The 22,462-nt window shown below is 42.6% G+C and overlaps 2 protein-coding genes across 2 annotated transcripts in view; both read right to left on the bottom strand.

Moving 5' to 3' along the window:
• LOC142472728 (uncharacterized) overlaps positions 1-22,375 on the bottom strand; it is a 313,204-nt gene extending 290,829 nt beyond the window's left edge. Inside the window, exon 1 of the mRNA XM_075579871.1 lies at positions 22,236-22,375. The gene's annotated coding sequence lies outside the window, so the exon portion shown is untranslated. The remainder of the gene's footprint in view (positions 1-22,235) is intronic.
• LOC142472730 (uncharacterized) lies at positions 1,210-22,326 on the bottom strand. Its single transcript, XM_075579876.1, has 5 exons — positions 22,198-22,326; positions 18,489-18,796; positions 11,434-11,547; positions 10,947-11,084; positions 1,210-3,760 (listed from the first exon to the last, which is right to left on the bottom strand). Exons 2-5 carry the CDS (start codon positions 18,715-18,717, stop codon positions 2,025-2,027), a joined length of 2,217 nt encoding a protein of 738 aa, XP_075435991.1. The 5' UTR covers positions 18,718-18,796; positions 22,198-22,326; the 3' UTR covers positions 1,210-2,024.
• Positions 22,376-22,462: the final 87 nt, after the last annotated feature.

Genomic DNA, 22,462 nt, shown 5'->3' with positions numbered 1-22,462 from the left:
TTGCCAACACTGAGCCTTGGTCAATTAATGCTAACCAAAACAAAAAAGCAATCCTCCCAACCTGTCAGCTAGAAAAGCAACAATGATTAAGTGGATAGATCTAGACAGGACAACCGTAGATCTAATTAGATCCCTACTCATTAGGTTAATCACCATAGATAAAATAACAAACGAACAGAAGGTAAACAACCAGTATATTAAATACTATTCCAAGTGGGAGATGGTGATAGCTTGGTTCCCAATCCAAGAGAAATATAGATGTAAAATCAAGGAGTTATAAAGGTTTCAATAAACAGATCTGAGTAAGACCAAGAGAAAGACGAGTGGATCACCAAACAAAAGGTTAAAACAAACCTAGTAGTTAATGTTTAAGTTATTTATATTGATGTTAACATTTAGTTTTGAAAAAATGGGTAATAACGAAGATATACAGTATTTAGGGAATGAAATGTCAGCAACAAGTCATGCAGTTGGAACAGATTGAAGTGACAAGGATACAATATTGAAGAAATTTAATAATAAACTAATTCCTCTTTGCATTGTTTATGATCCCTCCCGAGATAAAGGTGCCCAACTGTAAACCGTATATTGTGATGCGATGTAACTGCTTTCACCCAATTAAAAATATATATATATTAAAAAACGGATTTAGTTATATTTGTTATTGATATGGAGAATAAATCACTGAAGATTAAATCCTGAACAATGCAACATTGTGCTACATGTTATCTGTTTGATTACCCTAAAAGAACTGTGTCCTACAGAGCACGGACAGACGGCAAAGCCACGTAAAAGCGTTTTGTCACATATGATGGGGAATGCAGGCAGGCAGACACTGAAAGGTCCAACTACACTTTGAAAAACTTTGTTAATGTAATATTTATATATTTAGGCTAGGCTAGCATACAGTTGTTTTCGGTTATGGCTTAATCACCCCACAAACTAGCTTAGAAAACCCACTCGCCCCAAGGAACTGTTATCTAAATATGTTTTTGTTTTCCTGACCAATAAATACCTAGATACACCAAAAAAAGCAGACCTGCACTGGTAACCATCACAGTCATATACAACCCAATACCACTAATTATACAGCTTTATGCTACGGTGCCGAGTGTCGGCTTCCCCTCTGAGGTACAAATTAATTATATAAACCAAAAAAAGCACAGATGATGTGACCGGAAACCTCAATAATTTAAAGCACTCGGTGTGTATCTCGACAAAGAAAAACAATTATTTATTACATGGCACAATACAAATAAGCAAAACAATCTATAGCCTATCACAATAAATACCTAGGCCAGTTGACTTTACATAGAAGAAAAATAGGCCTTTTAAAAATATATACATTAACTCTTGGTGTACCAGATTATAATGCTGAATATTTCAATGGTATTATTGTGTTGGTAGGGGCAGCCTAGCAAGGAAATTAAAGGTGAAGCCCGCTGGTTGCCTCTACCCGTCAAGGCTATGTTGTAGGCTTATGTGGCCATTTTACTGCAGACACCCATTTCCCCTATAAAACAGTTTATTTCCCTATATGTATTTTACCATTGGGATTTGTAAATCTCCATTGTGTGGTGGGCTGGTAATCTACTCAGACGGCCATAACACAATGGAGGTCTGGGCCATAAAATAACTTGTGTTAGGTGAGGAGATTGGGAACACTGTGGAAGTTGGGAGGGCCTTGACTTAGATCGGGGGAGCATGTACTTCAAAAGCGGAGCAATTGTTCAACTCTGACTGAGGTGTCTACCGCATGCGGGAGATATCAGGCTGAAACTGGGAACCGAGGCCTCAGTCCTAATCCTGCCGGCTCGTTTCCCATTGGTCAGTTTAAATTTCCCACCTTCCCCTGTGGGTTGTCATAAAGCACTTATCTTCTACGGCTCTGACTGGTCAATCTCAGACAAGGTCTTCTATGACAATTATCATGACATTATCAAGTTACCTGCCTTTTTTATTACTGTGGTATTGCAATGCTACCAGTATATTGCCCAAACCTACTCTCAACAAGCAAATGGTTTTTACCATGTGTGAATCTTCTGGTGTGTGAGGAGACGGTCCTTCCGTGAAAAGCTTTTCCCACACTCCATACATCTAAAAGGTTTCACCCCTGTGTGTATCCCCTGATGCCTGGAGAAGCTTGTCTTATCACTGAATTGTTTCTCACACTCTGTGCATGTGTAAGGTTTCTCCCCTGTATGAATCAGCTGGTGTCTGAGGAAGCTTCTCTTATCACTGAATTGTTTCTTACACTCTGTACATGTGTAAGGCTTCTCCCCTGTATGAATCCTCTGGTGTGGGAGGAGGTTTCTCTTATCACTGAATTGTTTATCACATTCTGTACATGTGTAAAGTTTCTCCCCTGTGTGAATCCTCTGGTGTGAGAGGAGATGTTCCTTCCGTGAAAAACTTTTCTCACACGCTGAACATGTGTAAGGTTTCTCCCCTGTGTGAATGCTCTGGTGTTTGAGGAGACTGTCCTTCCGTGAAAAGCTTTTCCCACACTCTGTACATGTGTAAGGTTTCTCCCCTGTATGAATCATCTGGTGTGTGTGGAGGCGTCTATTATCACTGAATTGTTTCTCACACTCTGTACATATGAAAGGTTTCTTCCCTGTATGAATCATCTGGTGTGTGAGGAGGCTACTATTATCACTGAATTGTTTCTCACACTCTGTACATGTGTAAGGTTTCACCCCTGTATGAATCATCTGGTGTTTGAGGAGGCTTTTCTTAATACTGAATTGTTTCTCACACTCTGTACACGTGTAAGGTTTCTCCCCTGTGTGAATCTTCTGGTGTGAGAGGAGACGGTCCTTCCGTGAAAAGCTTTTCCCACACTGTGTACATCTGAAAGGTTTCACCCCTGTGTGCATCCCTTGGTGCTTGGAGAAGCTGCTCTTATCAGTGAATTGTTTCTCACACTCTGTACATGTGTAAGGTTTCTCCCCTGTATGAATCATCTGGTGTGTGTGGAGGCTTCTCTTATCCCTAAATTGTTGCTCACACTCTGTACATATGAAAGGTTTCTTCCCTGTATGAATCATCTGATGTGTGAGGAGGCTTCTCTTAACACGGAATTGTTTCTCACATTCTGTACATGTGTAAGGTTTCTCCCCTGTATGAATCATCTGGTGTTTGAAGAGGCTTTTCTTATCACTCAATTGTTTCTCACACTCTTTACATGTGTAAGGTTTCTCCCCTGTGTGAATCTTCTGGTGTGTGAGGAGATGGTCCTTCCGTGAAAAGCTTTTCCCACACTCCATACATCTGAAAGGTGTCATCCCTGTGTGCACCCCCTGGTGCCTGGTGAAGCTTCTCTTATCAGTGAATTGTTTGTCACATGCTGTACATATGTAAGGTTTCTCCCCCGTGTGAATCCTCTGGTGTGTGAGGAGATGGTCCATCCGTGAAAAATGTTTTCCACAGTCTGTACAGGTAAAGGGTTGCTTCCTAGTATGGACACAAAGGTGTGTGATCAAGTCCATATTCAGTGGGAAGCTTTTCCCACAATTGCACACAAAAAGCTGTGCACTGCAGTTCCTTCCTGAATCTCTCCCGTATGTTTTGCTTGACCCATAATTGGAGTCAGTCAGTGTCTTGAGCTGTACAACGCCTGTAAATTCACCTTCATGCGGTACTGGTTCCTTGCACATGTGGTAGGAATCATTGTTTATTGGCACTTCTGGGCTGCAGGAAGTGAACCAGCTTCTGGACATGTAAGAGCTCCAGTTCTGCTCCTCGTTCAGGCAGTTCTCTAACAAAAATAAACAAAAAAGACAGAGCTCAAATGTTTTCAATCTGTAAAGCAAATAACTAATAATAAAAAAATAATAATAAAAAAAAAAGAAAAAACTTTGCAGAATTTACTTGACCACTACTTAATTAACAAAATGTTCTGTTTTCTCTACAGAGGAAGAGTACTCGGGGCACTACAGATTTTTCAAACTAATTTATTGAGCCAAATTTTCGTCATTTCGCAATTGTCTTTTTCAAGTGTAACTGGCATGACATAACCACCCAAAGTGTCTCATTTATAGCCCCCAAGTCGAAAAGGTGTCCCTCGTTGATAATCATCCGACAGTGTTGTCCTCGTTCCTCTGATGCAAACCGGGATGCTTGTGTGATCATGTGATGTCATTGTAGTGTCCGTCGTCGCCGATTGGTCAGCACCTAATCCTGAAGTACCGCGACATCTCGGCTTGCGTCTGAGGTTATCCCGCTCGTTGTGCCCCCATCCGTGGTTCCCACAGTCAGGCAAAGACCCATCTCCTCCTCCTGCGCATGCCAATTCTCCCGATTCCAAGATGTCAATGATATTCAGCATCTCTCCATCCACATCTGACAGGGTGATTAGTAGAATCATATCCAATCCCTTAAAAACATCTAGTCCCAAAGTGAAAAATAATTAAAAAGGAAGTTGTCATTTTCATCTCATTAAATAATGTCTTGTCTATTAATATAAAGTGAGAACCTATATATTCCATACAGTGTTCATATGTTTTACTTTATGTCCAGTTCCAGAGTTGCACTGACCTTTTTTTATCAAATCAATATAGTACCAGCAACAGCAAATCAATCTGTGGGTAGAATATATCTATTTATGTCCCCCTCTCCCACATTATCTGTTTGTGAGGAAGCAACTAAGGGATACAAAGTCATTAAGTCCCTTTGGTAATACTATGTCCAGGGAATACATCCAATATGCCTCTCTTTGTAATAAACTAACATCTTTCTCAATTTACCTATTTTTGCACTGGTTCAGGTGAATTGTTTATTTGTACACATATTGAAGGTTTAGTCAATCTATTCTTTGGGTTTATGAATAAAACAGAAACTAAAAGTTTTAATGATGAGATAAACCAGATATTATTCAAATCCGCAATGGAGGAGGCCTTTGGCCCTGACAGACTACAGATCATATCAGATCATATCTGGAGAGATTAAAACAAAAAGAAATTGAACTTTTTTCGCACGGCAACACACTGTCCGAATAGTATAAACAAAAACGGATCCTTAGGGGGATCCAGGATTCGTAATCACCCTGCCGTGGATAATAAGAATACAGACTTCTGCGACAACTGTTACAGAATATTAAACAAAGCCTCACTAGACCTGATCGTACTGGTCATTGAGGGACTGGGCAATAAACTCATTAAAGTTAGGCACGATATCCTTAAATTAGAGATTATCACCGAACAGACATACCAAAGTGACATCATAGTGCAACTATTAGATGACCTAAAATTATAAAGGACTATAACAAAAATCTAGTATATCTGTGGATCAAGCAAGACAGGCGTGTTAAGTATAAAACACGAGCTAAAACCTTTTAAAAGCGAAATGAAGCGCCCACAAGTGATTCCGAGGCCAGTTCTTCCGCGGAAGGATCTCATATACAAACCCCTGGAGGATCTTCATTTTTTTAGGAAGAGGCAAGACCACCTTTACAAAGAGAAAAGACAAAAGACCGGGAGGGGTGAACGGAAACCCAACACCACCACCAGTGTTACGGCCCCATCATTAACGCGTGCGCATAGTTTTGTCATTAATTTATCTGATTATCCATTATCCGAAATTGAATTATTGATTCCATCAAAGGGCCCCTCCTTTGTTCCTTCAACACCACCAAAAAGATTCGATGTAGAAGTCGAACTATTCAAATTAGAAAGAAAACTAAACCTTAAATCTTTCTTTTCCAATAGAACGCAAAGCATACAGGATCAGCAGCATCCACAGACACAGGTACCAGCTAACATTCACACTGTATTTAAAATAAAATCTAAATTTGTTTCACCGTTTAAAAATTCAGCAGTGAATGTTTTTGGGACACTGGTAAAAAACTGACGTTAATGGTTATTTTAAGAAAAAACATTATACTAAGTTTAACCTTAAGATAGAAGAAAAGAAATCTTTGACAAAACTGATGGCTAATCGAAATATAAATTTTAAAAAAGGCTGATAAGGGGGGGGGCCTTAGTGTTACAAAACTATGGACAATATAAGGCTTAAACATTCAGACAACTATTCAATGGGGACTGTTACATTAAACTGGACTGAGACCCTAATCTGACATATCAGCAAGAGATCAAAAATGTCTTACAATTGGGTTTTGGCAACTTATGGATAAACAAGACGGAGTTGGAATTTCTAACTATGGAAAACCCTAGACGTCCGGTATTGTATTTATTACCAAAAATACATACAGTAAGAGCCTTCACAATCCCTCAGGTAGACCGATGATTTCGGCCACAAATGCAATTAGCCGTTGGCGGTGTATATATATACATTTTTACAGCCTATAGTTATTGGCAGTAAATTTTACATCAGAGACACACCTTTGATTTCTTATATAAAATAAGATCAATACCTCTGGAAAAGAGAGTGTTTTACTGGTGACGATAGATGTCACCAGTTTATATACTATAAATACTGCACGACGAAGGATTGTATGTTGTCAGAAAGAAATTAGAAATGACACATAGATCAAATGCACCAGTGGATTACATTATGATGCTTAATTTTATTCTTTATAAAAACTTCAGGTTCAAAAATATTTATGTACAAACAGGAACAGCAATGGGGAGTAGTGTAGTACCTTCATATGCCAATCCAGGAGAGCGCAAACTTTTCCTGCTGTGCCCCCCTGTCTACCTGCTCTGGAGCTCGCGCCCCCCTCCTCCCTGGCAGATGCGTCAAACTTACTGGGATTCAGAAGCTGTGGCGCGTCTCCATGGCAACGCGGCGTCAAATGACGCTGCGTTGCCCTGGAGACGCGACACAGCTTCTGAATCCAGGTAAGTTTTATTGTTGCAGAGGCCTCACGCGATCCCCCAGCATTTAATTTAAATGCCTGGGGGAAGAGTGCGGGACCTCTGCAACCGCCCTCGTCCCCTCAGACAAATCTCCCGCCCTCCCTGGGGGGTAAACCCCCCCCGTTTGCGCACCCCTGTGCTAATCTGTATATGCCCGAATTTGAAGATTTATCTTCAACACCACACATTGTGACAAGATGATTTACTATTGTGGATATGTTGCCATGTTTTTCATCTGGGAAGGTACGTCCGAAGAGCTAACTGAATTCTTAAATTTAGACCAACTTCATACTCCAGTTTGTTTCACCAAAAACTGGAGTGAAACACACATTTCCTTCCTTGATGTATTCATTACACATACCGATGATTAACTACATACTGATCTTTACAGCAAACCCACAGACAGGAATGCCACAATGACTCACATATCAAAGGGGCGAAAATGTAAAAGATATGTTAGTTCGTGCTGATCAGAAAAAAAAAACATTACACCTCTTCTCATTTTCTCAGCACACCAAAGCCTGGTTGTTTGAAATGTTTTAGAAAAATATTGGGGAATGACCCCCTTGTGTCCCTGGGGCTACTAAAACCAAGGTTGTTTTTCAGTCCATAATACCAGAGGAGGAAGACATCACTTGATTATATATAGGCAATAAACTTCATCCAATTGTAGACTAGTACAGGGTGGGGGGCGTTTTTCGGTAGAAGTACAGCTGGGCACCTCCAAGGAAATGCCCAAAGGTAAGTCCATGCAATCCGATACAACCTCACCTGCACCCTGTGTCCGGCGGAGAAGAACTCAGCGGTCAGTACTCACGAATTGCCTGCGAGATCTGCCAGTGTAGCTGAAGATGAAGCAGCACGATGTCCAGCTGCGTGGTGCTGTCGGCGTGCTCCAGCCGTGTATAGTAAGCCAGGTAAGGGAAGGAAAAAATGACGCGGCGGTCACAGCTCCTCCAATCAGCCTCACGCAAGTAGAAAAAATAAAAAACTTTATTTATTATGCAACATGAACAACAGCAAAAGGACACTCTGACTCGTTTCGTCTGGGGTCAGACTTTTTCAAAGAGTTTCAAATGTTTTAACTGTTCTATATGCAACAGTTTGAACAGGCGATTATTATTATTTTTTTCACCTGAGAAGTGGTAAAATGTACAAAATTAAAAGCAGGATCACTTAAACCACTACAAATGTAGTGTATACGATTAAATGTCTGTGCGGTCTATGTTATATAGGCAAGACAAGCCGCATGCTTAAAACGAGATTTTATTGAGCACAGAAGTAAAATCAACCATAAATCAGAGGAGACTGCTTTAATAAAACATTGAACCGAATTTCAACATTCAGTTGCATCATTGAGAATTATGGGAATAGAACAAATTCAGAAAACCATTGCAGGCATTGAGAAAGATGTTACTTTATTGCAAAGAGAGGCATATTGGATGTATTCCGTGGACATAGTATTTCCAAAGGGACTTAATGACTTTGTATCCCTTAGTTGCTTCCTCACAAACAGATAATGTGGGAGAGGGGGACATAAATAGATATGTTCTACCCACAGATTGATTTGCTACTGCTGGTACTATATTGATTTGATACAAAAAGGTCAGTGCAACTCTGGAACTGGATATAACGGAAAACATATGAACACTCTATGGAATATATAGGTTCTCACTTTATATTAATAGACAAGACATTATTTAATGAGATGAAAATGACAAAAAAACTTTCTTTTGAATTATTTTTCACTTAAGGGATTGGATATGATTCTACTGATTACATCTTGTCCTTCCTTCATGATGACACCAAAGCCGTGTAGGACCCCGTCAGATGTGGATGGAGAGATGCTGAATATCATTGCCCTCCTGGAATCGGGAGAATTGACAGACGCATGGGCAGGAGGAGATGATTCTTTACCCGACTGCGGGAACCAGATTGGGGCACAGCGAGCGGGATGAACTCAGACGCAATCCGAGATGTCTTGGGACTTCAGGATTAGGAGCTGACCAATCAGTGACGACGGAGGACAACACAATGTCACACGCAAACCGGGATGCTTGCATGATTATCAGAGGAATTAGGAGGACACCGGTGTATGATTATCAACGAGGGACACTTTTGGACTTGGGGGCTATAAATGAGACACTTTGGGTGGTTTTGTTATGTCTGTTACACTTGAAAAAGACTAGTGCATCGGCTGAAACATCGAAAATTTGGCTCAATAAATTAGTTGGAAAAAGCCGTTGTGCTCAGAGTTATCTTCCTCATTTTATACCTCATTTGGGACTGATCTTGCGGCCCATCTACAATGTAACCTGCAAGAACTCACAATTCTCGTTGAGGGCAGAGCAAGAGAGTGACTTCAAAGCAGCTACAGTTGCTATATTGCAACATCAAGGTTTGGGCCCTCCCAAGTCAGGTTATCATTTCCAGTTGGATGTTACCTGCATCGACAATGTGATGTCCTGGGGACTATATCAGGAAACCAGCAAAGGTAACCAGAAGCAGCAGACACCAGTGGAATTCTGGTCAAAGAAACTCACAGGGGCCCAAAATTGATATATGTTATTATATGTTATATGTTATTGAAAATATGTTATTCACAGCCAGCCATATGTTATTGAAAATATGTTATTCACAGCCTGCACAGCACTTCAAGTGGTGGAACGAATCACTGGACAGGACGAAGTCACAGTAAAAACTGACCTACCCATAGGAGCGTGGGTACGAGATCAGGGCCTGCTGGCACACAGCCATGTTGCGGCTACCATATTGAAGTGGAAATGGTACCTACAGGAGAGGGGAGGAATCCAAGCCGGGGAGCTGAGAAAATTCTCAACAAATGGCCGGTCTGGTAACGTATTGTATTGTATGTCTTTATTTATATAGCGCCATAAATGTACATAGCGCTTCACAGTAGTAATACATATCATATAAATAACAAATAATATAAATAACAGGTCATGGGAATAAGTGCTTCAGACATAAAAGTAACATTAAGGAAGAGGAGTCCCTGCTCCGAGGAGCTTACAATCTAATTGGTAGGTAGGGAGAACGCACAGAGACAGTAGGAGGGAATTCTAGTAAGTGCGTCTGCAGGGGGCCAAGCTTTATGTATCGTGTGTCCAGGATTATCCAGTGCTATTCATATGCTTCTTTAAGCAGATGTGTCTTAAGGTGTGTCTTAAAGGTGGATAGAGAGGGTGCTAGTCGGGTATTGAGGGGAAGGTCATTCCAGAGGTGCGGGGCAGAAAGTGAGAAAGGTTTAAGGCGGGAGAGAGCTTTAGATACAAAGGGGGTAGAAAGAAGACATCCTTGAGAAGAACGCAACGTATGAAAGACTGAAAGAGGCACAGGGGATAGTGGTACCTATACTTGACCCCTCCCTTGTGTCAGAAGCCAAGCCATTCAAGCAACTGCCCGAAGATGAGAGAAACAGTGCCTGGTTCACCGATAGATCTGCTGTAGTAACATACCATGGGCGACACGGTGGCTGCAGCCTATAACCCAGAGAAGGATGTTATTCTCAAAGAAGAAGGGACGGGTGGATCAAGCCAGTATGCAGAACTCAAAGCGATTGTATGGGTGCTGAAGTAGACTGAAGGATCTGTACACATCTACACAGACTGTTGGGCCAGCTCATAAAGCCTGCACCACCTGGATGCCCACATGGAAAGTGAATCAGTGGTCCATTCAAGGCAAGTCGGTATGGGGCGGAGCAGTGATGTGGGAATATATCTGGACGCAAGCACAGACTAGACACGTCTCCATCGGGCATGTCAGTTTCCATGCAAAAGATGTATTCAATGAAGAGGAGGATAAATTGGTAAAAGCTCGGCCCACCACAGCCACAGATCCAGTTCTGTATAACCTGGCCCGCTGAGCGCATGAAAGAGCCGGCAATCGGGGAAGGAAAGCTTCATATGAATGGCAAATGGCCATAGGGCTCCCAATTACCTGGGACCTGGTCACCGCAGCCAGAGAAGGATGTGACCTCTACTCAGAAATCAAGAAATAGCCTATTGAGAAAAAGGGACCCTCAGACGTGGAGATGGAACTTCTAATGAGAGGCAATTAACCCTGAATATTCCCTACAGGTGACCATACTACAAGATACCCTTTGATTACCCCGAAGGATGTTATGGTTCTCACCATTGACAGAAAATGAATCTATTTCTCTCTTTATTGTGGTTAGATGAGCCTCAGTGTTTGCTTCTTCTCTCTCAGACTTAATCTCTAACGTCTCTGGTACAATCACTGGGAAACCTGCCAACAAGAAAAGGAAAATCCATCATGTAAAGCTGGGAGTGGGAACTCTTCCTGTGATATCACTATACAGAAACTGTATACTGATTCCTAAGGGGAGGGGGTAGGTAATTTATTGTACTTTATTATTAACCCTGAGTGGTGAAAACATGTTTTTGGTGTTACCAATGTTCAAACCTCAATAATGATAACAATATTCTCAATATAACCATAGAAAAATCATGTGTGCTTGTTTATTAATAGAACATGTAGCTTATAATGTAGATTATTTTACTCAATATTGTAGACATTTCAGTCCATTTTTAAAACAAATTGAATAGAAGACAAGTGAGGATACAAGGTTACTTACCCCCAACAGGAAATGAATCTATTTCTCTCCTTATTGAGGTCACATGATCCTCAGCGTTTGGTTCTTCTTTCTCCGACTTAATCTCTAATCGCTCCGGTACAACCGCTGGAAAACCTGGCAATAAGAAAAGGAAAAGCCATCATGTAAAAGCTGGGAGTTGGGGCTCTTCTTGTGATTTCACCTTCTCTGATATTGGTATAATGTAATACCCGTCGTAAAGAAATGTTTTACTAGCCCTTCTGGCAGAAATCGACAAATATAGTTGAAGACATATTACATTTTACCTGCTAGTGATTCTATAAAAATCATAAGATTAATTTGGGTGTTTGACTATGGCATACCTGTGAGCACGTCACCCGTATATGGGACAATAGTTAATACACACAGCTATCTAGCAGATTCACTTTTCTCCATGCACGGTCCCGCAAACAAATATCTCCCCGCAATCCATCCCAATATACCATCTGTCATGTAGGGCACGTGACATCTGCAACCAGGGTTAACACACAACACTAACTAGCTGCCAAACAACATATATTTAATCTGCTACCACCACCAGAGGAGTGATTAAATGTACGTACAGTCTCTGGTCTCTGTTTATTAAGAAAACAACAAACTTAACACACAAGTCTTTATAGCAAAATGTGTCAAAAAAAAAAAAGAGAAGAGAAATATAGTTAGATATTTCCATTTCTTCAAATCCTCCATGGCAGTCATAACTAGTGGGATATAGTTGCTCTCTGTAACTGGGGTAGGACACAGGTATAAAAGGAGGTGTGTCCTTGTCCCTTGTCAGTAATCATTTAGCCAAGTTCAAAAAAAAAAAAAGGAACTAAATAAGCATAGTCAGGAAACACATTGCAAATAATAGTCAATGATAATACTCAAAATAATAATCGTAATCAAACCATAATAAGGGAGGGAAGTTGACTGCTATGGAGGATTTGAAGAAATGGAAATATCTTTTACCATATTTCTGGTTCTCTTCTACATCCTCCATGGCAGCCATAATTAGTGGGATGTACCACAGCAATTAGTTTTCTAGGGTGGGTCCACCATTGGTAGTTTGAACGAATTACAGCTTTTAAAACCTTCTTAAATCTCGCATCGGCCGAGGCCTGAAGATCTAATCTATAATGTTGTGAGAAGGGATGCAACAATGACCATGTTGCCGCCTTACAAATATCTGGTGTGGAGGCCTGAACCTTTTCCGCCCAAGAAGTTGCCATAGCTCTAGTTGAGTGAGCTTTAATGGTTTGAGGTGGAACTTTGTCAACAGAATGGTAATCTTTGCCGATACCTCTCGAGATGGCAGAGGCCGCTTTACCCTTTTCTAGGGTCCTAGAAAAGGGTAAACAGTTTGAGATTTTCTGAACTCAGCTATCTTTTGGACATGTCAAAGCTCTAACCACGTCTGTGTTATGTAATCCTCCTTTTTGTTCGTTGAGGGCAATCGGAAGGAACCACAATATCCCGATTCATCGTGAATTCGGATACCACTTTAGCACGGAAGGAAGAAACCATGCTCATCACTATTTTGTCGTGAATTTAGAAGTATTGTTCTTTGTATAATAAGACTTGAAATTCTTCAACACTGCGTGCTGTAGTGCTTGCTGTCAAGAGCACTACTTTGAGAGTGACCGTTTTAATAGATAGATCCAAAGGTTCAAAGGCTATAGATGTGAACGCCTCTAAAACCAGATTAAGATTCCATGGGGGTATTGGAGTTTTAATCCGTGGTTTGACTCTGATAGTTGCTTTGAAGAATCTGTTGAGCAAACCCTGGTAGTGTCCAACCTCAGGAGAATAACAGGCAGCCCACCTCAATGCCATAAAGTAAGCAGTCTTCTTAAATGTAAAGAAAGTTTAAAATGTCAATAAGTGTGTGAAAAAGTGGCGGGAAGGATGAACACATCCTTCCCCCAGCTAGGAAGGACAAAAATAACTGACCGCGGAGGAGAACACACCTCCTTCATACCGGTGTCAGAACTTTTTTAAAGGACCATTAGTTATGACTACCATGGAGGCTCTAGAAGAAATTTAAATTACTCTCAACAACAGTTTAACAGACAAAAATACAATGCTTATGTTACAGAAAAAAATTATAAGAAAATATAGTTAAAATAAAAACACAGAATTTAATAATAAAAAAAATAAATAAGGATTCCTATATGTTACCACTAAACATGTATAAGGTTTCTTCCTCACAAAAGGTCTTGAGTTGAAAAAAGTATGAGACTTCATGTATCTTGACAATGCCAGATACAGTACTTCCTTGGTTAAAATCTACTTCATAATTAGAATGCAGTATTTTATTTTCTAAATTCCCTTCATTGAGAATTACATAAACTCCTCTTTCTGGGCGTGTTATCAACGCAGCCCTTTCATCAATCTCTCTACGACAGTTTTAGGACTTAAAAAGAAAAACGCTGTTCTTTTGACGTTTGACGTTTCAATGTATAAAAAATACTTAATAACCGTTTCCATAATACTTAGACACACGCCATCTTCACTGTTACATCAGTGTACTTCCTATACTCGCCTGGGTAGGAAATATGACCATATAACATCTATTTCTGCATGAGAAACATATCAGATTATACATAGAAAAAACTGTTTTTTGGTATCATTTAATTTGTGTAATCGCAGAGGTTATAAACATCTATTTATTATTCTTGCCAAGTGCGGTTAGGTCCAGGATATTCATATTTAGCCACGTCCCCTAATATGAAACAGAAAAACCTGCGCTCATAAGTGATCAGTGATGGGTGATAGTGACTTAGAAATAAGGTATAAATTACAACCTGATAAGGGTGAGGTTTTGTGCTGCTGGTCAATTAGGATGGCTCAAACACCAGGCTACATGGAAACAGAGAAAAGACAGCGCAAAAAAACCCATAGTGTAGTACAGGCATACCCCGCATTAACGTACACAATGGGACCGGAGCATGTATGTAAAGCGAAAATGTACTTAAAGTGAAGCACTACCTTTTTCCCACTTAGCGATGCATGTACTGTACTGCAATCGTCATATACGTGCATAACTGATGTAAATAACGCATTTGTAACAGGCTCTATAGTCTCCCCGCTTGCGCACAGCTTCGGTACAGGTAGGGAGCCGGTATTGCTGTTCAGTTCGTGCTGACTGGCGCATGCGCGAGCTGCTGTTTGCCTATTGGGCGATATGTACTTACTCGCGAGTGTACTTAAAGTGAGTGTCCTTAAACCGGGGTATGCCTGTATATTAAAAAAACTATTTATAGGGCGGGGGTGAGTGTTGCACGTACATCAATAAAAAAGGTTAACAGCATGACATGTTAGGGACATGTTATCACTCGGCGGGGACAGCAGGACACGGACAGATGTATCTTGGACGTCCTCCCTCTAGCTGCTGGTATCCAGGAGCGGTGTATGCAGCTCCACTTTAGGGAGCCTTCCCGTGTGCTGAAGGTACTCCAGCCGGTGGTTCAGAAGGGGTGATCTCCTAGTCGCTTCCGGGTTAGTCCACGCTTACGTCTGACGTCATCTGGCGGCGTCTCTCAGCCGGTCGCGTCTTTAATGCGTCTCTCCTCAACGATAGCTTATCGAGTGGTTAGGAAAGTCCCGAACAAGTCCCACATAGAACAAGTGCAATAATATATAACCGCAATGGGAGTAGATATAGAAAATGAAGGAACGCGCCCTCTCCTACGCGTTTCGTACTTTCGTACTTCTTCAGGGAATAATGGAGGAAGTTCCAGGGGCGGTTCATATACTCTCAGCTTTACTGTGATTGGCCAAACTGATTGAGTTCAACTCCCCCCACCTGGAGAGAGAAATGCTCATCCCGTGGAGGGTCTCAGTCAGCACAGGCAATCTAACATATAGAAATATAAGGGGTTAATAACACTTACAAAAACACATTTACAATCAATTTTAATAGCATGCCATGGTGCATCAAAAAGCTCTAAAAAATAAAGAAACAAGAATTAATCACAATTCAATTACATATTAAAAAGCATGAAGTGATACTTCCCAATGGTAAAATTACCATATATATATTACTTTAAACGAGTATATATATATTTTTTTTAAAATAATGAAATGGTCTAGGAATAAATATTGGATTTAGACATTAGTTTAATTTGTTCAGAGAGAAGAGTTTGTTAAAAATTAAATATATAGAATAAATTATTATTAAAATGAAATCACTGGTACTGTTTAGATGGACATTTAAAAAAGAGACCATACGTCAATCTCCTCATTAAGACCTAGTGGAGACAGAGTCTGGAGTTTGTATATCCACAGACTTTCTTGTTTGGATAATTTTTTATCCCTGTCTCCACCGCGTCTTCCTGATTGGACAGTCTGGATACCTATATATGTCAGAAACGAAGGGTCGCAGTTATGTTTGATTTTGAAGTGTCTAGACACGCTATGTTGTTCAAATCCTATTTTAATATTTCTAGCGCGTTCTAAAATCCTGACCCTTAAAAATCTTTTTGTTCGCCCAACATATTGATATCCACAGGGACATTGCAGTAAATAGACCACATAAGTAGATTTACAGGATATGCAATCTTTCACAGTAAACTTTTCTTTTGTTGTATTTGATGTAAAAGTTTTACGGTTAGTATTCAACATTTTGCAGGCTTTGCACTTCCCACAGCAATAATTACCGTTGGGTTTGCATGGCATCCATGGTAACTCCAAAGGTGTACTTATTGGAGACCCAATATCACTTGGTGCCAGGAAGTGCTTTAGGGTCTTGGCCCGACGGTAGATAAAACTGGGATTTTGGTGGAGGGAGGGGCCCAGAATCGGATCGTTACAGAGAATATTCCAATTCTTTTTGATTATTTTTTGCACACTAGTGCTAACCGAGCTAAACTCTGTGATGAATGGAACTTTTAGTTTGTCATCTGCCTCTTCGTTCACTATTCTTTTTTTCTGAACCAATAGAGAGTCCCTCTCCATTATTTCTACTTTTTCTAAAGAACTGAGCAACAGGGCCTTATCATACCCACGTTCGATAAATCTCTCCAAAAAGGGAGACCGATTGAACTTCAAAGTCAGCATGGAGACAGCAGTTGCATTTGATGAATTGGAATATTCTCTGTAACGATCCGATTCTGGGCCCCTCCCTCCACCAAAATCCCAGTTTTATCTACCGTCGGGCCAAGACCCTAAAGCACTTCCTGGCACCAAGTGATATTGGGTCTCCAATAAGTACACCTTTGGAGTTACCATGGATGCCGTGCAAACCCAACGGTAATTATTGCTCTGGGAAGTGCAAAGCCTGCAAAATGTTGAATACTAACCGTAAAACTTTTACATCAAATACAACAAAAGAAACGTTTACTGTGAAAGATTGCATATCCTGTAAATCTACTTATGTGGTCTATTTACTGCAATGTCCCTGTGGATATCAATATGTTGGGCGAACAAAAAGATTTTTAAGGGTCAGGATTTTAGAACACGCTAGAAATATTAAAATAGGATTTAAACAACATAGCGTGTCTAGACACTTCAAAATCAAACATAACTGCGACCCTTCGTTTCTGACATATATAGGTATCCAGACTGTCCAATCAGGAAGACGCGGTGGAGACAGGGATAAAAAATTATCCAAACAAGAAAGTCTGTGGATATACAAACTCCAGACTCTGTCTCCACTAGGTCTTAATGAGGAGATTGACGTATGGTCTCTTTTTTAAATGTCCATCTAAACAGTACCGGTGATTTCATTTTAATAATAATTTATTCTATATATTTAATTTTTAACAAACTCTTCTCTCTGAACAAATTAAACTAATGTCTAAATCCAATATTTATTCCTAGACCATTTCATTATTTTAACAAAAATATATATATACTCGTTTAAAGTAATATATATATGGTAATTTTACCATTGGGAAGTAGCACTTCATGCTTTTTAATATGTAATTGAATTGTGATTAATTCTTGTTTCTTTATTTTTTAGAGCTTTTTGATGCACCATGGCATGCTATTAAAATTGATTGTAAATGTGTTTTTGTAAGTGTTATTAACCCCTTATATTTCTATATGTTAGATTGCCTGTGCTGACTGAGACCCTCCACGGGATGAGCATTTGTCTCTCCAGGTGGGGGGAGTTGAACTCAATCAGTTTGGCCAATCACAGTAAAGCTGAGAGTATATGAACCGCCCCTGGAACTTCCTCCATTATTCCCTGAAGAAGTACGAAAGTACGAAACGCGTAGGAGAGGGCGCGTTCCTTCATTTTCTATATCTACTCCCATTGCGGTTATATATTATTGCACTTGTTCTATGTGGGACTTGTTCGGGACTTTCCTAACCACTCGATAAGCTATCGTTGAGGAGAGACGCATTAAAGACGCGACCGGCTGAGAGACGACGTCAGACGTAAGCGTGGACTAACCCGGAAGCGACTAGGAGATCACCCCTTCTGAACTACCGGCTGGAGTACCTTCAGCACACGGGAAGGCTCCCTAAAGTGGAGCTGCATACACCGCTCCTGGATACCAGCAGCTAGAGGGAGGACGTCCAAGATACATCTGTCCGTGTCCTGCTGTCCCCGCCGAGTGGTAACATGTCCCTAACATGTCATGCTGTTAACCTTTTTTATTGATGTACGTGCAACACTCACCCCCACCCTATAAATAGTTTTTTTAATATACTACACTATGGGTTTTTTGCGCTGTCTTTTCTCTGTTTCCACGTCCCCTAATACTCTGCAGAATCCCCCAAAGAACGTCTTTCCGGGTACATTTAAAAGCTTTACATTTATTATAGTGTCAGGACAGCCATATCTTAAATCCCCCTTACAAAAACAGATGTCCTTATCTCTAGATACCACCAGTGCTATAAGCCTAAGGCCTGATTAGGGGTTTAACAGGCAATAAAAACAATTCTTGTATTTTTAAGATAATTTGTTACCAACGTTTATCTCTCAATGCCAGATTGATAAAAATACTTAATTGCTTCCATATGTATTATAACTCCCATAACTGCAAAATAACCAGATATCCCCCCCTTGCAAATTTCAGTGTCATCAAAATATATACAATACTCACTTAACAAGCGTGGATCCATGCTGGTAGTGGGCAGTGCTCGTCTGTACATGCTGGCAGTGGGCAGTGCTCCTCTGTCCATGCTGGTAGTGGGCAGTGCTCCTCTGTCCATGCTGGTAGTGGGCAGTGCTCCTCTGTCCATGCAGGTAGTGGGCAGTGCTCCTCTGTCCATGCTGGCAGTGGGCAGTGCTCCTCTGTCCATGCTGGTAGTGGGCAGTGCTCCTCTGTCCATGCTGGCAGTGGGCAGCGCTCCTATGAAGGTGCTGAGATAGGATGGTCCTTGATTTAGATTTGGTGGATGCCAACTGTACCTGTATAAAAGAGAAGAAATGTAATTAGTACGATCTGTTTTCTTGGACAAATATACAGCATTTAGTGTGAGCTTTCAAACCTAAAATTATTAACACAAAACAACCCAAGGATAAGCTGATAGTAGTGCTACGGTGCTACATCCAGGATAGTTTATAACTAGATAGACGAACAAGAAAATAAATCTACTTTACGGTGAGCCTCAGGTACTGTGGTTAGAGAAATTGTTATATGAATTATAAATAAAACTTCATATTTTATTAGGTAAAATGTTGCCAAAGTCGAGGTGGTGTCAATTCAGTGTAGGCACCTTTCTGGAAGCTTAATGCTTCTCTTTGGTTAAATAGGGAACCAAGATCATAGTCATTTTAGTGGAATTTTTTTGTTTGTTCACAGGGTTAGTTCTTGTAATGTCTCCGAAGATTTATTCATATGAAGAAGTGGACAATATATTTGAAAATTTGCCTGATACCCTTATAGGTTAATCTAAGAATCCTAAAAGTATCTAGGTGTAAGTGGACCCTTTGCTGTAGTATAATTGGGTTTATCTTACACAGGTATTTTCACTTAATAATGGGAATATAAGTATTTTTGTTGCAACCTCGCTATATATGTGACAGGCCGATTTAAATGGCTGTATCCATGAATTTCAATTCTCTAGCCCCTGAAAGGGTTATCTATCTATCTATCTATCTATCTATCTATCTATCTATATATTTCTCAAACCATTGTATGCGTGTCTGTTTGTCCTGTGTCTCCCTGTCCCTAGGGGCAATCTCGCATTGGACCTTGGGCCTGTCACACCGCCTCAGGCCAATGAGATGGCTCCCTTGGACCGCCCGCCACCGCACACCTCTCATTGGCCGGTGTGGGCTAACAGTGTCTTGCACACACCCCTGTGCCCCCCTCACCGCAAACTCCCCGCCCCCCCTCACCGCAAACCCCAGCCTCCTCGGCGCCAAGCGTCCTCCACCTCACCTCTCTACACGCCGCCAGCAAAACTCACGCCGCCTCTCACACGTCGCCGACTGCCCACTCGGCTCTTCTCCTCGGGGCCCCGTATTACCGCCGGGAGCGCCAGCAAGCAGGTAACATCCCCCCCCGCGGCCAAGCCGGGAGCACCGGGTGGCGCAAGGAGGTAACCTCCCCCCCCACCACAACCCCCCCCCCCCCCGCGGCCGGGAGCACCGGGTGGCGCAAGCAGGTACCACCACCATTCCCCCCTTCACCTCCCCCCCCCCACATTCGCAGCAGGGCAGAGGAAAAAGCAGAGAGGGGGGGGGGGCACACAACAACAACAACAACAAACTGACTGACACACGAACTGCCTGTCTGAAATACACACAGACTGACTGACTGACACACACACTGACTGACACACACACATACACACACTGACTGACACACACACACACACACACACACACACACACACACACCACACACTGACTGACACACCCACACCACACACTGACTGACACACAGACTGACTGACACACACACATACTGACTGACACATCCACACCACACACTGACTGAAACACACACTGACTGACGCGCGCACACTCACTGACTGACGCGCACACACAGAGTGCCTGAGACACACATACTGACTGACGCACACTGACTGCCTGACACGCGCACACACACACACACTGACGCACACACAAGCACTGACTGCCACGCGCACACACACAACCCCTTACTGACGCGCACACACACAGAGTGACTGACGTGCACACACACACACCGACTGCCTGCCACGCGCACACCCCATGACTGACGCACGCACACCCCCCCTGACTGACGCTCGCACACAACCCCTGACTGACGCACGCACACAGCCCCTGACTGACGCACGCACACACCCCTTGACTGACGCCCGCACACACCCCCTGACTGACGCACACGCACACACACTGACTGACGCATGCACACACACACACTGACTGATGCACGCACACCCACACACTGACTGACGCATGCGCGCACACACACTGACTGACGCATACACACACACACATTGACTGACGCACGCACACCCACACGGACTGACGCACGCACACCCTGACAGCCGCACACACACAACCCCTGACTGACGCACGCACACATCCTGACTGACACGCACACACCGACTGACTGACGCGCACGCACACACACCCTGACGCACGCACACCCCCACACACACACGGACTGACGCACGCACGCACACCCTGACTGACGCACGCACACGCACGCACACACACACCGACTGACGCGCACGCACACACTGACTGAGGCGCACACACTGACTGAGGCGCACACGCACGCACACACACACTGACTGAGGCGCACACGCATGCACACACTGACTGAGGCGCGCACGCACGCACGCACGCACTGACTGAGGCGCACACACACACACGCACACACTGACTGTGTGTGCGTCAGTCAGTCCGTGTGTGTGTTTGTGCGTCAGACTGACTGACGCACGCGCACACACACACACAGTGACTGGCGCACACACAATGACTGGCGCACACACACACTGCATGAAGCTGTAAAGGGGGGGGACGGAGCTGTAAAGGGGGGGGACGGAGCTGTAAAGGAGGGATGGGAGCTGGATTGATGTGAACGGGGGACAAACAGAGAGGGGGAGACAGGGGAAGAGAGAGAGAAGCGCAAAAATTACATCCCAGGCAACGCCGGGTCTCTCAGCTAGTATATATATATATATATATATATACTGTATATACAAAAAGGGACAACGCGGGCTCCATAGTGTAAATAGTTAAGGTTTTATTAATCACAAACTAAAATCAGTTCACTCACACCATTGAGGTAGGACATGCGCATCGAACAAGAACACCCGTCATCCGTGTAAGTCTCTTCCTACAGCCGGATACCTCAGTGATGTGCGTCCACTCAACGGGCCCCCGGCTGAACGGCACACGATTACTTGGTTCACACACACACACACCAGTTATTTTAATGTAGCGTTAGGCTGCGGCCCCAGTCATGACTGTGACACGTGCACAGCGCTAACCACGATATGCGGACTGAGGGGAGAGAGGGAGCTTGCGACGGGAGGGGGCGTGGTTGGGGATTTGCAGCCTCCGTCGCTAGGACTAGGAGTAAACTCAATCTCCCTTGCCTCCCTGAAAAGCTGTCGTGCAGAGCAGGAGGAAATTGCGCGTCAGGGTAGAAACTGGGACCGGAGGTACTGGGGTGGCGGAGTTTAATCGCACGCCGAGACGTGCGCTGTAGTAATTACTGGGACCACAGCATTAGAAGTGTTACATATGTTTCTTTATGCACAATTCATTTTCTCTGGGATGCATATAGTTACTGAGATGCATCAGTTGGTCAGACCTCCCTGTGTATGGAGCCCCTTTACCTATAACATCGCAGGCAACAGACTTACACATAGAGGATAACAGCCCAGGTATATCTGCAGGGTACCTTGCAGTTAGGAGGGGGGTCCCCGGCGGTTAGGGGGGCTCTGGTCTCTCCTCTGCTGCAGTCACAGATCCGGGTCACTGCTATTTTTCTAATGGTCTGATTTCTCAGGAAGTGGAAACACTGACTACATCCAGGTCACAGCTGTGTCCTACTGCGCATGCTCACACGCAGGGGATCATGGGAGTTGTAGTTTGAATAGCCTTCAGTACAGTTTAAGTGTCACAGTG

Source organism: Ascaphus truei, chromosome 22 (genome assembly GCF_040206685.1).
Source record: "Ascaphus truei isolate aAscTru1 chromosome 22, aAscTru1.hap1, whole genome shotgun sequence".
In the NCBI taxonomy this organism is placed as follows: Eukaryota; Metazoa; Chordata; class Amphibia; order Anura; family Ascaphidae; genus Ascaphus; species Ascaphus truei.
Note: the sequence above shows the minus strand (reverse complement) of the source record. Positions and strands in the feature narration are given on the sequence as shown.